Source organism: Barbus barbus (genome assembly GCF_936440315.1).
Source record: "Barbus barbus genome assembly, chromosome: 50".
Classification (NCBI taxonomy): domain Eukaryota; kingdom Metazoa; phylum Chordata; class Actinopteri; order Cypriniformes; family Cyprinidae; genus Barbus; species Barbus barbus.
Genome location: NC_136728.1, coordinates 15382548 through 15396683, shown reverse-complemented (window position 1 = coordinate 15396683; position 14136 = coordinate 15382548). Strand labels below are relative to the sequence as shown.

The following is a 14136-nucleotide window of genomic DNA, read 5'->3' as shown; positions in this document are numbered from 1 at the left end:
GACTGATTTAAAAGGTCAAACAAACACTTAGAAATGTGTTATTGAACTTTTTTGTGAATGATTCATCCATGCATACATTTAGAAAACTGACATACAGATTATTTTCCCTTTACTGCCGACTTATTTACCGCTTATTTATGGAAAACCGGCTCGGTCAGATTTGTGAATGAATCATTCAGACTAGTTTTGTGAACTGGATCAACAGATTAATTTAGATACCTGACCCAAAGGAACAATTCATTCATGATTTGGACATCACTGCTTCTGTATTTTTAGTGACTAATGTCAAATTTCAGTCTGTTATTCACGTAAAGGTTACTATATGATTTCAGAAACTCAATATTGCACTCAACTGACTTCTATGATGCTTTTATGGTGTGTTTTTGTTATTGTATATTATATTGAAAAGAGCTTTTGGGATATTCTATTTTATAGAACAGACAAGAGGGTGAGTAAATAATGGCAGAATGTTATATATTTTGTGGTCCAACTATTCCTTTAAATCATATATTGTGTTGGATGAGTGGTCTTGAGTGAAACGTCGGGATAACATGCGCCGGGATCCCCACAAGGAGCCCTTGTTTCTCCTATCCCCTCCTCCACTGGATAATCACACGCATGCATGCAAACACACAGTAAAGATCAAATTGACTGCGTCAGGACAACCTACACAGTTATCTGAATATCTCTTTCTTCTAAGTACAAGTAAAGCGTATGAGACTTTAATTGAAGATGTTTTTTTTGTGCGCAAGGTGTGTCTGTGTGACTGTTTTGTGTGTTTTTGTATGAAATGATATATACCCACACCGTGACACCCTCATTATACTGTATTGTGGATGGAAACTCCCAAGCACATGTGGAAAAACAGTGCAATTCGGCATGCATTGGTCCAACAACAGGCTTGTCATAATTCTACCACCTGTGTTGTAGTCCACAGTTTTAAGTAAAGCAATATTTCATTTTTGCATTTTTTCTAAATCAATTATATATATATATATATATATATATATTGTGCAGTGGTTAAGTAGCAAGCATGGCAGTGCTATTTTAATATTATTTATATACTATCATGTTTGAATTGGCTTTTAAATTAATATTTTCAGTTTCCATTTTAATTTTAGTAATTTTGTTACCCGTTTGTCATTTTTATCATTTTTTGTTTAAAAATAATTATTTATTTAGTTATTTATTTTTTAAGTACTTAATAACGTACAATTTTTGCTTGTTTTTAATCTAATATTTATATTTTATTTTATTCCAGCTTTTTTTTTTTTTTTCAATTAATATAAAGTATTTGTAATAGTTTTTATCAACAACAACACTGAACCGGTATTTCCACATGAACCCTTATCTCCTGAGTTTTGTGTAAATTGAACCCAAGATAATTTACTTCTGATTCTTTTCCAGAAGTTCAATTCGAGTTCAATTCGCACCGCCTCAATTGCATTAAACTCCAGTGAATTCCATCAGCCTGTGCTCTGGCCTTTTATCATTCTCTCCATTTGAAACGGTTGCCATGGCTCCAGCTGTTAGTCGGTTGATGGTTCTGTACAGATACAGGGTTGCATCCAGTGCTAAGCTAAATCTGATTTACTGCACCTTATACTTGAAAACAGGATGGATCAAGAGTGTATTATGTTCGATCACGACAAAATCTTTTTGATAGTGTTTATTTGGATGAAAAGCCTTATCTTACAGCTCAAAGCACACACAATGCTAGGTGGATTCTGGGAATGTCAGCCCACTGTTTGAAGGATGAAAACGTGTCTTATCAGTGAATGCATATGACGACCTCATCCTCTTTGGTTGCAGTTTACCGATCAGAGTTCAAACACACAGTGATGCACATTGGGAAATACGTGAAGCTTTATATGTGAAAATTGAGAAGGATGGAAACGGTGGGATGAGAGGCACAGAGAGAGAGAGAGTGAAGGGGGAAAGGAAAAGATCAACTGCAATAGGGTGAGTCTGTAAAAAAACAAAAAACAGGGAGAGCAGAAGGAAAGCCAGCAACCGAAAAAGAGAGGGAGTGTGCAGAAGGAAAAAGGAGAGAGAGAGGGAGGGAGGGGTGAAAGAAGTGTGTGAAGAAGGGAGGGAGAGTGAGAACGGGGCTGGTTCATGGTGCAGATGTGCAGAGAGTTGCTCATTTTTCCCAAAGCTTGACTGGGAAACTCCACAAGTCTCGGGCTTCATGTTGGACTATAACGGCACTTTCTTCTTCTCCTTGACGTTTCACTCCTGGAAAAGATGTACGAGCGACACCGGCGAAGGTACAGCCTGTGCGCAAAGGGCGAGAGGTCCGTGGACGTGGTTTTGATAAAGGTACGAAACTAAAAACAAGTAGTAGTTGTGTTCTTTGTTGAGTTCATCTGTTAAAAATCATTGTTTGCGGGACTCGTCCATAAATTTAGTAGATTGTCTTATTGACAGTTGCGTGTGCCGTCACATTGCATTGATTAGTGTTGGCTGGGAGCGTTGTTGAGTCGAAGGGGTGTGCGTGTGTGAGAGAGCTCTGGAGCTTTGCTGCTTGGCTTGGGTGGAGTTCAGTTTTGAATGTGGAACGATGAGGCCTGCTTTTCAATTTTTGGCCACCATTGTCCGCTGGCTCTTGGGCTTGACATTTCTAGACATGCTGGAGTTTGAAGACTGGAGTAATTTAATTTTTTTTCCCCCCTCAAGTGTTTGTTGTCAAACTTTGAAACCTGAGACTTCTCAGTCCACATTTCATGTTCACAAGGATTTAGATTTGTTCTTTAGTTTCAAAGCAATGTGGATGTTTCATATGGACACTTTAGAGACAAAATGTCCCAAGAAGTTAGCAAAATTTGCGAGACAGTCCTTTTTGAGGACATTTTGTATAAGAAAAAAAATGATTTACAAATAAAGTAATTGTCAAGCAAATGTTGAAACCTGAGACTTCTCAATCCATACTTTCTTCTAAAGCTTTAAAGCAGTGTGTGTGTATATTTCATATCGACACATTAGAGACAAAAGCATCTGCACAATTTTCTTTTGAGGGCAAAAAGGATCTATAAATAAGGTTATTTCCACCATAAAAATACAGAAGCTTTATAGAAAGCTTTATCTAGAAATGTAAAGGCTTTATAAAAACAATAGTAGTGTACTGTGTCCTAATTTAGAGTGTAATTTGTGTGTGTGGGAACAGGAGGGACGCTGGCTGGAATGCCTTCAGTATGTTGGAGGTTGTATATTTAGTGGCTGGTCTGGTACTGTATCAGTGACGGTCACAGCCAGACATGTAAAGGGCCCTTCCACAGTCTGACCCCTCGATTATAGGCTCTTGATAAGTGGATTGCTTCACCGGCTGTTTATCACCATTCACTTCTTCTGCTTCCTTCTGTTCTCCATCATCTGACGTGAGCTGGCAGCAGGTCTGAGAATCATTATGTAGGAGGGCGACTTAATTAAAAAAAATCTAATTATAGTATGTGTAAAATATTTAAAATTATAAATGGAGAAATGCCATGTATAATTATTCCTTCATAGAATCTGCTTAAATGAATGGATTTTTGGAATGGTGCTGTTGTACTGTAACACCTCTGTTTAAATTAATACATTTTTTTTTATTTTAATTTTACTTTTTTCTTTATTCACATTTTGGATGCACTTGCCTGCTAGGCCCCTGTTGTAGCTGAGTGATTCCTGTTTATTTTTGCAAAATGAGGGGTGAGACATAATTTAATTGATAGTCGACATTGTGACATATATAGGTGGGACATATGATATGATATGATAAATGATTTATTTAATGACATGAATGATTTAATAACAGAAAATTATACATATAGAACTTGGTGAAATGAAATGACCTCTTGTCTAAATTTACACCATATTTGGTGTAATATATATTACTATCCATTTGCAACTTCTGTCTGCTGGCCAAACCAAGCTCAATCTGCCCAATGCAGATTTTTCAAAATATCGTAATATCAGCTAATGTGGTCAGTCGCTAATTTATTGACATAACACTGAATATTTTTGCATGGTCCTATAATTTGCACTTATTCCAATTTCTTTTTAATACTTAGTATTATAAGACTATATAATATAACTTTATTTATGGATTTTATATATGTTCATTTAATTTCAGCAATATCGCACAGGGAATGTCCATACGTGAATCATGATTAGTTTAATTGCATTTTAAACTTCATATAAAATTTTAATAGTTATTTGTTGCACCTTTTCCCTGTTAATTTCTTTTCGTGTTTTGATTAAATAGTCTGCATTTTAAAGCGTGCGTGGAAATACTGCTTGTGAATTTTACGGTCAGCTTGATGGTCTCAGCAGTGAAAGTCTCTTTTTATCACCATAAATCAACATTATATATATATATATATATATATATATATACATATACATATATATATATATATATATATATATATATGCGGGGTGATATATTACTATATAGTCCACATTTAGCATCTGTGGTGGGAAGTGAAGAGGGGCTGTTAAAGCGTTTTTAGGTAAGAAACTGGGCCACAGGTGCCAGTTCAGCACTAAGTGCGGATTGAGAAAGACAGGTTGTCCACCGCCCGTCTCAAAGAGCACCCAAGGGAGCACTTTCCCATTGACGCAAACCTTTGTTGCAGCATATTCCTTTAAACTGGGACCTCCTTGATATTGATCGAGAAGCCAAATGGCTACTTAACACCTCGTTTAAGTCATTTCACAGATGTTTTACCCAGAACCACCTGCAAGAAACAGGTAGGAGAACCATGCTAAACCAAAGTCGGTAGCTGTTAAGCGTTTTTGCAGTATGAACATGGCGTGTGATTGTTTTGAGATCGTATCTGTGAGACTGTATTAACGTCCTCTGGTGCCCACTGCTGTGTCATAGGTTTTCCTGTCTCCGCGGCTCGTCATATGTGTGGAATGTGTCCAGAATGACTGGCTCAGACCACAGTCTGTGGACAGTCTCACTCCACACTCAGTGGATTACAGCTCTGTTTCATAAGCCATTCGGAAGTTCCGTCATCTCTAAATGTAGTGCATCTCAACGATCTTCTTTTCCATGATTAGACCATGGATATGTTTGGATTTCAGCTGTATCTATCAGAGCCAGAGCACTCAAAAGACGCTTTGCCACAAATTTCATCTTTCTTTCATTAGATACATACACTACCATTCAAAAGTTTGGGGTAGGTAAGATTGGTAGCACTTTAGCATAGGGACCAATTCTCACTCTTAACTAGTTGCTTAGCATGCCTATTATTAACATATCGGCTATGTATTAGTATTTATAAAGCACATATTATGCATAAAAATAACAACTAGAGCCTACCTTACTAACTATTAATAAACAAAGCAAATTAGGAGGCAAAAGTCATAATTAACTGTTTAATAGCGAGATTTGTACCTTAAAATAAAGTATGAAATACAGTAAAAACAGTAATATTGTGTAATGTTATTCAAATTTAAAATAACTTTTCCATTTCAATATATTTGAAAATGTAATTTTTTGTGATGTAAAAGCTGAATTTTCAGCATCGTAACTCCAGTCTTTGTCACATTATCCTTCAGAAATGATTCTAATATGCTGATTCCTATTTAAGCAACATTTATTATTATTATCGATGTTGAAAACCGTTGAACTGCGTAATAAGTTGACGGAAAATGTGAAACTTTTGCAGGATTCTTTGATGCTCAAAAGAATAGAGTGTATTGATTGATATAATTGAATTATTACAATTATTATTTGAAATTGAAATGTTTCGTAACATTAAAAATGCCTTCACTGTCACTTTTGATCAATTTATTGCATCCTTTTTGTCTACCATCATCTTCTAAATGCTTTAACTCTTTTGTATTTTTTGGTTGAAGAATCAAACATTGTGTGAACAAATCAAAATTGATTTAAAGTTATGTAAAAAAAACAAAAAAAAGGTTTTTTTTTTTTTAAACATTGTAAATAACCAGTTAAAGTCTGGATAGACTGATACTTTAAATATAGTTCTTATGGATGTTTTTTTCTGCCTAAAATCCCTTAACCTTAATACTAATTGCAACTTGTTTTGTTTTTTGTTTTTCCAAAAGGCAAATAATAAAACAGGAAAAAGTATATTTACATAACTGTAAAAAAAGGCTTATAAAGTACAAGAAAACTGATCTCTTAGCAACCACTCACAACACTTTGTGTCTTCGAAATTCTATGACTTTTATGTCATAGAAATTGCATAGGCAACCATTCCTTACAGTTTCTTCATAAAAAAAAAAAAAATCAATCAAATTTTAAAGTTCATCTGACCACTCCTGACCTGTTGTAGGTGTCCGTAATTCCCCAGGGAAGGAGATTGTTTTGAAAAGGCAATTTTAGGGTAGTTTCCTGTTCTTGTTACATGGGTTCTCATAGGAAGTCAATACCATCAAAATGGGGTTGCATGTCAGGAGAGGTCACATCAGGATCATTTTTTACTAAGTGCATCTTTCTGTTGTTCTCTTTTTGGCCGTCTCACTCTTAAGGCGTTGGATTTGCCAGTCAATGGAGTGTTGTGTTGTTCTGTGTATAGAACCCCATTAAAGCCCCATTTACTCGCCACCAGTGGCATAGAGACAATTAAGCCCCACGCCTGAGGGAAATGCATGGTGGCTTTTTACAGCCTAAATCATGCGCTCCCGCACAACACTCCTTTGACGTAATTCCTTTCCTCTCCAAACACATGCATGGTTTTAAACATTGTGTTCATTTATTCAGCAAGTCGTCTTATTCTGAATTTCCAGTCGTGCATGTAGAAACCCGACGTCACATTTGCTGGAACACATATCATAAAGCCAATTTGAGCTACTTGATGACTTTTCATGTCTGCATTGTTGTGCCATAAATCATCCCATGCAATGGGCTCTTTGTCCCATCGCCTGTTCAAAGCCCCATTGTGTCCGGCTGCATCCAGAGGTTCCCAATGCATGTAAACAGACTCAAAAGATTGTTTGTGCTAAAAACCATATATTGTCTGTATGAGATGTGTTAGATAGAGAGTCTTTAAGTGTAGAGATACAGCTTGTGAGTCATACTGTGACAGCGCTAATATTGATTTTTATGAGTATGCATGCAGATAAGTTGTTGTCATTTGACAGAAGATTTTATCTAAAGTACACTTGTTGCAGGCAGAATCCCAGTGGAAAGTCCTGGGCTGCCTTGAGTTGCGATAACACAAGAACGTCTATCTTTTTCAGTAGGCCACACCAAACATAAATATATGTGCTATAATAATATGCTATGTGGTATATTTTGGTGTGTTTTCACACACATGCCAGTCAAAAAAGAACTGGGTCTCATTTTCTGAATGTGGGTTGACAGTTTCAGAATAACAAACTACTGTTTAACAAGTTGAAGTAGATTTGAAGTCTTTCATGCTCACAGAGGCTGCATTATTTGATTTACAGTAAAACAGTAATATTTTTGAAATATTATTATAATTGAAAGCAACTGTCCTATTTGAATATTTTTTTAGATGTAATTTAGGCTGATATGCTGATTTGGTGCTCTAGAAACAATTCTTATTTTTTATCAGGTTTCTTTAATGAATACAAGTTCAAAAGAACATTTCTGTGAAATCTAAATCTTTTGTAACATAATAAATTACTGTCACTTTGATCAGTTTAATTTTTCTTTGCCGAATATTAATTTATTTCAAAAAATCTTTTGAATGGTAAACCTACATAACTTAAATCTGCTTCAATACTGAAGTTAGCCTGTCGGAAATGGTTATAAAACGAAAAATATATCCAGGCTGATTTTTGGCGAGCAGAATGTTAAACACAAACGTTAAGCACATATAGATACATCCAGAGATATTAGTAGCCTTATGGTGGCTGACGCACTGATCACATGACCAGTCAACTACTAATCTAGGTTAGATTCCACGATTCTGTCTGTGTTTTCCATATTGCGGAAATCATAGGACCCTACCTTTTTCTCAATAACCCAATTATTGGACAGTTTTGCTTATGGAATAAATAATAATGGCTGGTATACAGATACACTGGCATTATACCGGCCGCCTTGTTTTTGAGATGAGCATTGATCATTATAAACACATCCATAATAGTTGATCAATCGGGTATGTTGCTCTATTAACATAGCTGGCCTGACAAACTTTTATTTATGCTTGGTTTAGTTATTTTGTAAGTTAGCCTTAAAGCATGTATCCATAAAATTAATCAAACCAGTCATGATCAAAGAGCAGGACTCTGGCTGACCGTTTCCTCTCTATGGCATGTTTACATGTAAGTGCTCTCAGTGGAGCATTCGGTCAGTGTGAGGCATTACAGCTTTCCATTGCTGCACACTGGCTCAATGTGTCACATTTGTGGAGTGGTTTTCACGACTCATTCAGTAATTGGTTGAAACGGTGTCTGGTTGGAAGTGTTTCTCTGTGTGTCTGCTACATCCATTACCATCATTACCAAGCTGTGAAACTTAACATAAAATATCAGAGCAGTATCCCAGCTAGATTTCTGGTTTTCTGCAAATCTGTTCACACAAACAGAGTTTTAAGCGTTTGGTAGTATACATCCAGATACACACAGCCATAAGCATTGATGACTAGTGTTTAATCGGTTAAAACTGAAGGCTCTGTACTTGAGACTTTTCATTTGTTTTCCCACTCGAAGACAAGTTTATCATTCATAACAGAGATTGAAGGATTGGGGACAGTGTGCGTTCTGTGTGTTTGTATGGTTTTGTTTGAGTTTCTTTGTCAGATTGAGGTTGATTTCTGTTCTGGGATCAGGAAACATGACATGCTAGCTGGTCTGAGTTCCAGCTGGTGCGAGTCCCTCGGTGCTGTCTGGATCCTGTCAGAATGTACTGTGGTTGGGGATGACATGTTGTCATGAACAGCAGTGAAACATTACAGACCTGAATTACTATTCTTGATGCCATGGTGGCGTGTGATCATTGAAACAATCAGAAATGTGGCCTGGCATGTTATGTGGTGGCACTTAGGCAGGCGACGAGTTTGAATCCAGCTGGTGTCATTTACTGATCCCATCCACTCATCTTTTCCTATCCTTTTAAATAAAAGGGGCAAAACTGTGGCAAGTCTGTTTAGTTGGGGGGGGGGGGGGGGGGGACTTTTTGTTGTGTTTTATTTAGTTTCTAGTTATTTGTTGTTTTCATGTAGTTGTCCATTTTGTTTTTGTTTGAACTTTTTTTTGTTTTGGTTGGTTTTTTGTTTGGTTGTTTTTGTTTAAATGTTGTTATCTGATTAGTTTTTTTATATATAGGGAGGTGGGAGACTTTTTGTTTTGTTTTCATTTAGTTGTTGATGTAATCTATTTATTTTTATTTGATTTTTGTTTTTAGTAACTTTTTTGTTTTAAATTTTTTCATTTAGTTTTGAGTTTTTTTTATTTATTTTTGTTTTGTTTAACTTTTATTTATTTATTGCTTGGTTTATTTTTTAATTTTGGTTTGTTTTTGTTTCTTGGTCCTTGGGCTGAAAATTAATAGTGAGAAATGAAGGATATGGAATTGGGACACGTTGCAGTCTAGATTTGAACCTGCAGCTCTGACATTAAGATCACAGGTCAGAAAATCACGACCAAACCTAATTAAACCAATTGAATGTATTCGATTTTATTCATTTTTTCAGTATTTATTTCTCATTCTCTCCATCCCTCTCTCTCTCGGAGTTAAAAGGCTGCAGCTGTTGACGCTCTATTGAAAAAAGCCCACTCCCCTCTTGCTTGCCACACTAGACCAGTGTCCATCCACCAATGACCAAACAAAGGAGGCCTATGACCAGCAGGCATACAGACACACGTGCGTGCACACAGCGTGTACACACTAAGCGTGGGAGTTCAGCATGTGTCACATGCTCACGATGGGCGGCGGGTGGGTGTAATCAGTCATGAATGGAGCTGATGATGGTCATAAAGATGAGCTGCACATGAAGGTTTCTAAGCTTCTGTTTCCACCACAGGGACGTTCTTCTTTTTCATGGTCTTTTGATCTTTCTATGCTACTTTACAGCTGGTGTTGTAGCTTTTCTTTGATATTAGACTAACTAAAATGTAACTTTATAAGAAGTCCTTTTTTTTTTTTTTTTTTTTTACATTTATTTATCCAAAATATTTATATATTTTATATTTAATTTAATTTATATTTTATTTTCATTTATTTTATATAAATGTATTATTATAAATATTATATATATATATATATATATTAATTTAATTTAATTAAAATATATATATTTTTTTATGAACGTGGCAGGCACAGGCCTTAAGTTTGATGAATGAAAAGTGTATAGTGACCACTTCATCCTCACAGTAGCCTCAAGCTAACCCTCTATGGCCTGTTCACAGCAGCTCTGTGCTGAACATTAGTGGGCCGTGATGTTTATATGTGGGTCACATTCCTCTCAAGGTCTGTTCTGAATGCCCCACACATGCCCCCAGAAACCCTTCCTGCCCCAAATCACAGCCTTGAGGGTTTCCAACCACATGTTACTCTCAGGAGGTAGATGCTCTTACCACTGCTAATATTTCTGTTCATGAGTGCCTTTCTTCATCAAGAAAGTGAATTGTGTGGTCGAAGGAAAATGCTTTAGCCGTCCAAGACGAAACCATTGACATACTTGTCCCGAGTTTACGTAGCAGAGGAAATCATCTTTCACCTGATGCATCAGAATGTCCTGCGGGTTTCTAGCAGGATCTTTAGCAGATGAAAGAACCTGAGAATATATAAATGGTTTTTCAGCTATAGGCTCTACTTAATAATTTTTCTCATTTTTTGCTTTTTTGTATTGAACCGACTAATGCAATTTCCACCATATCCCCATGTAAGTATTTAATTTGATTTTGTGATAGAATGACAGTTGGGAAAATTACATTTTAAACAGTTTTGTAATAAAATGGTGGAATCCTTGTCTTGGTAATGCTAAATTCATAGCTAAATACACTAAAATAATTTAACTTTTTTTGCATAATTAAAAAATTATTTGCAGTGATGCACAATAAAAAAAATATATATATTTTGTTAATAACACATGATCTATACCTTGATATTTCTTTGTTTTCTTTTCACTTTGCATATCTCATGCAGTATTTTATCTCAAACATGCACTTTTGAGAAAAGTTTGGGACAGAATTGGTGTTTGTGGTGGAAGAGACGACACAACTAAAGGACTTAATATATAAAATCATCTGTGCACAATAAATATTAAAATGATTTCACTCTGTGTTTAGATTATAATGGTTTTAAACATGTAAAGTAATTTTATATTATGGGTATGCATATTTTAACATCAGAACATACAAAATCAAATATACAAATTTCTGATTTGTATATAAAATTATTTTGTACGTTAAATGATACTATAAACTTGATTGATTTTGTCATTGCAGATCCACAGAGAGACAGAGACAGAGTTTTATTCAGTTGATGCCAGTCGAGATGCTGGACTCGAGGAAAGGAAATCCACTTCAGTGATTTCAGGTAACCAAATCGGTGCTTCTAATCTGGTTTTGCTTAAAAAAAAAACCTCATTCTGAATATCAAGTGGCAACTCAAAAGTTAGTGGTTTTTGAGGATGTCCATGTGGGCATCTGCGTAATTTGTCTAGCTTATTCTAAGTGATGCATGAATTTACACTGAAGTACCACAGAATTTGATGTACAGCATTTCACGTCAACATTTTCATCCAGAAGAAAACACAAAACCTGTTTTATACATCTTCCAGTACTCTACAAAGAAAGAATGCCCTCTTTGCTCAGACTGTGTGTCTGTGTGTGTCCAGTCTGAATAGTGCCCACATTGTGTTGCATGGGAAATGGCATACACATCCTCTAAAGACTAAATGAATGTCTTCCTGTCAATACAAAAGACTCCACTAGTCAAATAAGATCATCTATTTAAGTAGATGACATCAACATCCTGTCTGCGACGATTGTGAGCAGAGATGCAACACAATGGATTGAAATTAGTCACTTTCAGACTCGCTGTATAACGATTCTGTTCATGAGTCGAGTCTGGTCTGTTTTCATTTCTATTTATTATTCTTTTGTTGCTCTTCAGCTCTCTCATGTTTTTTTTTTTTTATTCTTTTTTTCCAGAATTCCCCCCTTCGACCCCCTCACCCGAGAGCGTACGTCACAAAGACTCCGCGAGCACCATGCGAGGGTCCGCCAGCGATGGCGACTCTCTGTTTAGCCAGGACTTGGGCGAGGACAGTGTTTTTAATAATAAGGTGGGTGCAGATTTGTCCTGTGTTTCCCATATCACCCAATTCTGTGTTTGTTTTTCAAAGCAGAGTTGCTATTTGTTTTGTTTCTATGTCTCTTTACCATGTGGGGAACCCCTCACTTGTGCCTCTGCCAGAAAAAGCGGTTATGTAATATGTCTCATTTTCAGCGGTGTTCCTCTTCACACAACATCTTGCTCCACTGACGTCATGTCATGTGACGTGAGCAGATCAGTGGGCCAAGGCCATAATCATGATTTCATCCTCAGACATGCTTCATCCTAATTTCTCAACTCCTCTAAGAGTTTCCCGGAGGAATCCTCCACCCCTTAAACTCCTTGCTTTAATTTAAAGATGTTTAACACAGACTTTGACACTGTGTTGCTCTTAGTTTTTTTGTGAGCTGTAATGTTGTGTTTTCTTGACGATAGGCATGTATATCCCTCCATATTTAGGTTAGAATCCTATTTTGAAATGCAGAATACCCTTAACCCAAGTGAAATTTCATGTAGAATGCTTGCTAACCTAAGTTTGTGTGTTGGAAGTGTTTTTCTGCCCATAGTTGAGGCTCAAAAAGTAGATTACAACAGTGACCACCCACTTTTTCAGCAGATTTGTTTCCGAAAGTAGTTTGAGCTGAATCACAAACTCATGGTTCACAGTTGGTCTATATTTAAAGTTCAGAATCAGAAGATCAGAATCAGCTTTATTCGCCAAGTATGCGCAAATGCACGAGGAATTTGTTGTGGTTTTTAAGAAGCTCTTGGTACATACATGCATACATATCTGACATGAGAACAGAAACATTTAAATAAGACTTAACCATAATAATAATAATGTGTAAGAATCTGGAACAGAAGATTTATGTACAGATTTGTGCTTCATTTACTCTATATATGCAGCTGTTTAGAAAAATATGCATATATATTTACAAAGTCAATAATTAGAGATGGGGAATGAATTACAGGCATGAATTACAGAACACAGGTAATAATTCCTGTGTTAGTTGTTTAGGCTGGAGATGGCATAGGGGGAAAAAAATGTTTTTATGCCTAGATGTTCTAGTGCACAGAGATCTGTAGCGTCTGCCTGAAGGGAGAAGCGCAAACAGGTCGTGTCCAGGGTGAGAAGGGTCTGTGATGATGTTACCTGCCCGTTTCTTCACTCTGGAGTAGTAAAAGTCCTGAAGGCTGGGCAGGTGGACACCAATGATCCTTTCTGCTGACCTAACAGTCCGCTGCAGTCTTCTTATATCTGATTTGTTGGCTGACCCAAACCATACAGTTATAGTAGAGCATAGGACCGACTCAATAACAGCAGAGTAAAACTGTCATGTGCGCCTGTGTCAGGTTGAACTTTTTCAGTTGACGAAGAAAGTATAATCGTTGTCGTTTAAAATAAAAATAACCCTTTGGAGAAAATTAGATGTTGTTTTTTTTTTTTTTTTTTTTTTTTACTTCTGGAACAAGGCTGTTGAACTCTATAGTAGCTAAGCTAACAGGCTAATTAGCTATTATTATAGGTGCATCCCAAATCGTGTACTTGTGGACTTATTCCATGACGTTTTGTAGTATTATTAGTTTGAGTACTATCACACTGAAAATTCCAAAGTTGATGATGGACTTACAGGGATAGTTTACCCAAAAATGAAAATTCTGTCATTTACTCATCCTCATATCATTCCACATCCGTTAAATCATCGTTCATCTTCAGAATACAAATTAAGATATTTTTGATGAAATCTGGGAGCTTTCTGACCCTCTATAGACCGCAACACATCTGACACATGCAAGGCCCAGAAAGGTAGTAAGGACATCATTAAAATAGTGTGACATCAATGGTTCAGCCTTAATTTTATAAAGCTACAAGAATGCTTTTTTGCACAAAGAAAACAAAAATAACGACTGTATTCAAAAATTTCTTC

The 14136-nt window shown here is 36.2% G+C and overlaps 1 protein-coding gene across 7 annotated transcripts in view; it reads left to right on the top strand.

Moving 5' to 3' along the window:
- LOC306868089 (A-kinase anchor protein 13-like) overlaps window positions 1–14136 on the top strand; it is a 78954-nt gene that overhangs the window by 31316 nt on the left and 33502 nt on the right. For 6 of the 7 annotated variants that reach the window (XM_079414102.1, XM_079414101.1, XM_079414103.1 and 3 more), the window contains exons 9-10: window positions 11377–11467; window positions 12085–12218. In XM_079414102.1, the coding sequence (XP_079270228.1) occupies window positions 11377–11467; window positions 12085–12218 (225 nt within the window). The remainder of the gene's footprint in view (window positions 1–11376; window positions 11468–12084; window positions 12219–14136) is intronic. The other variant, XM_079414098.1, reaches the window with a different exon arrangement.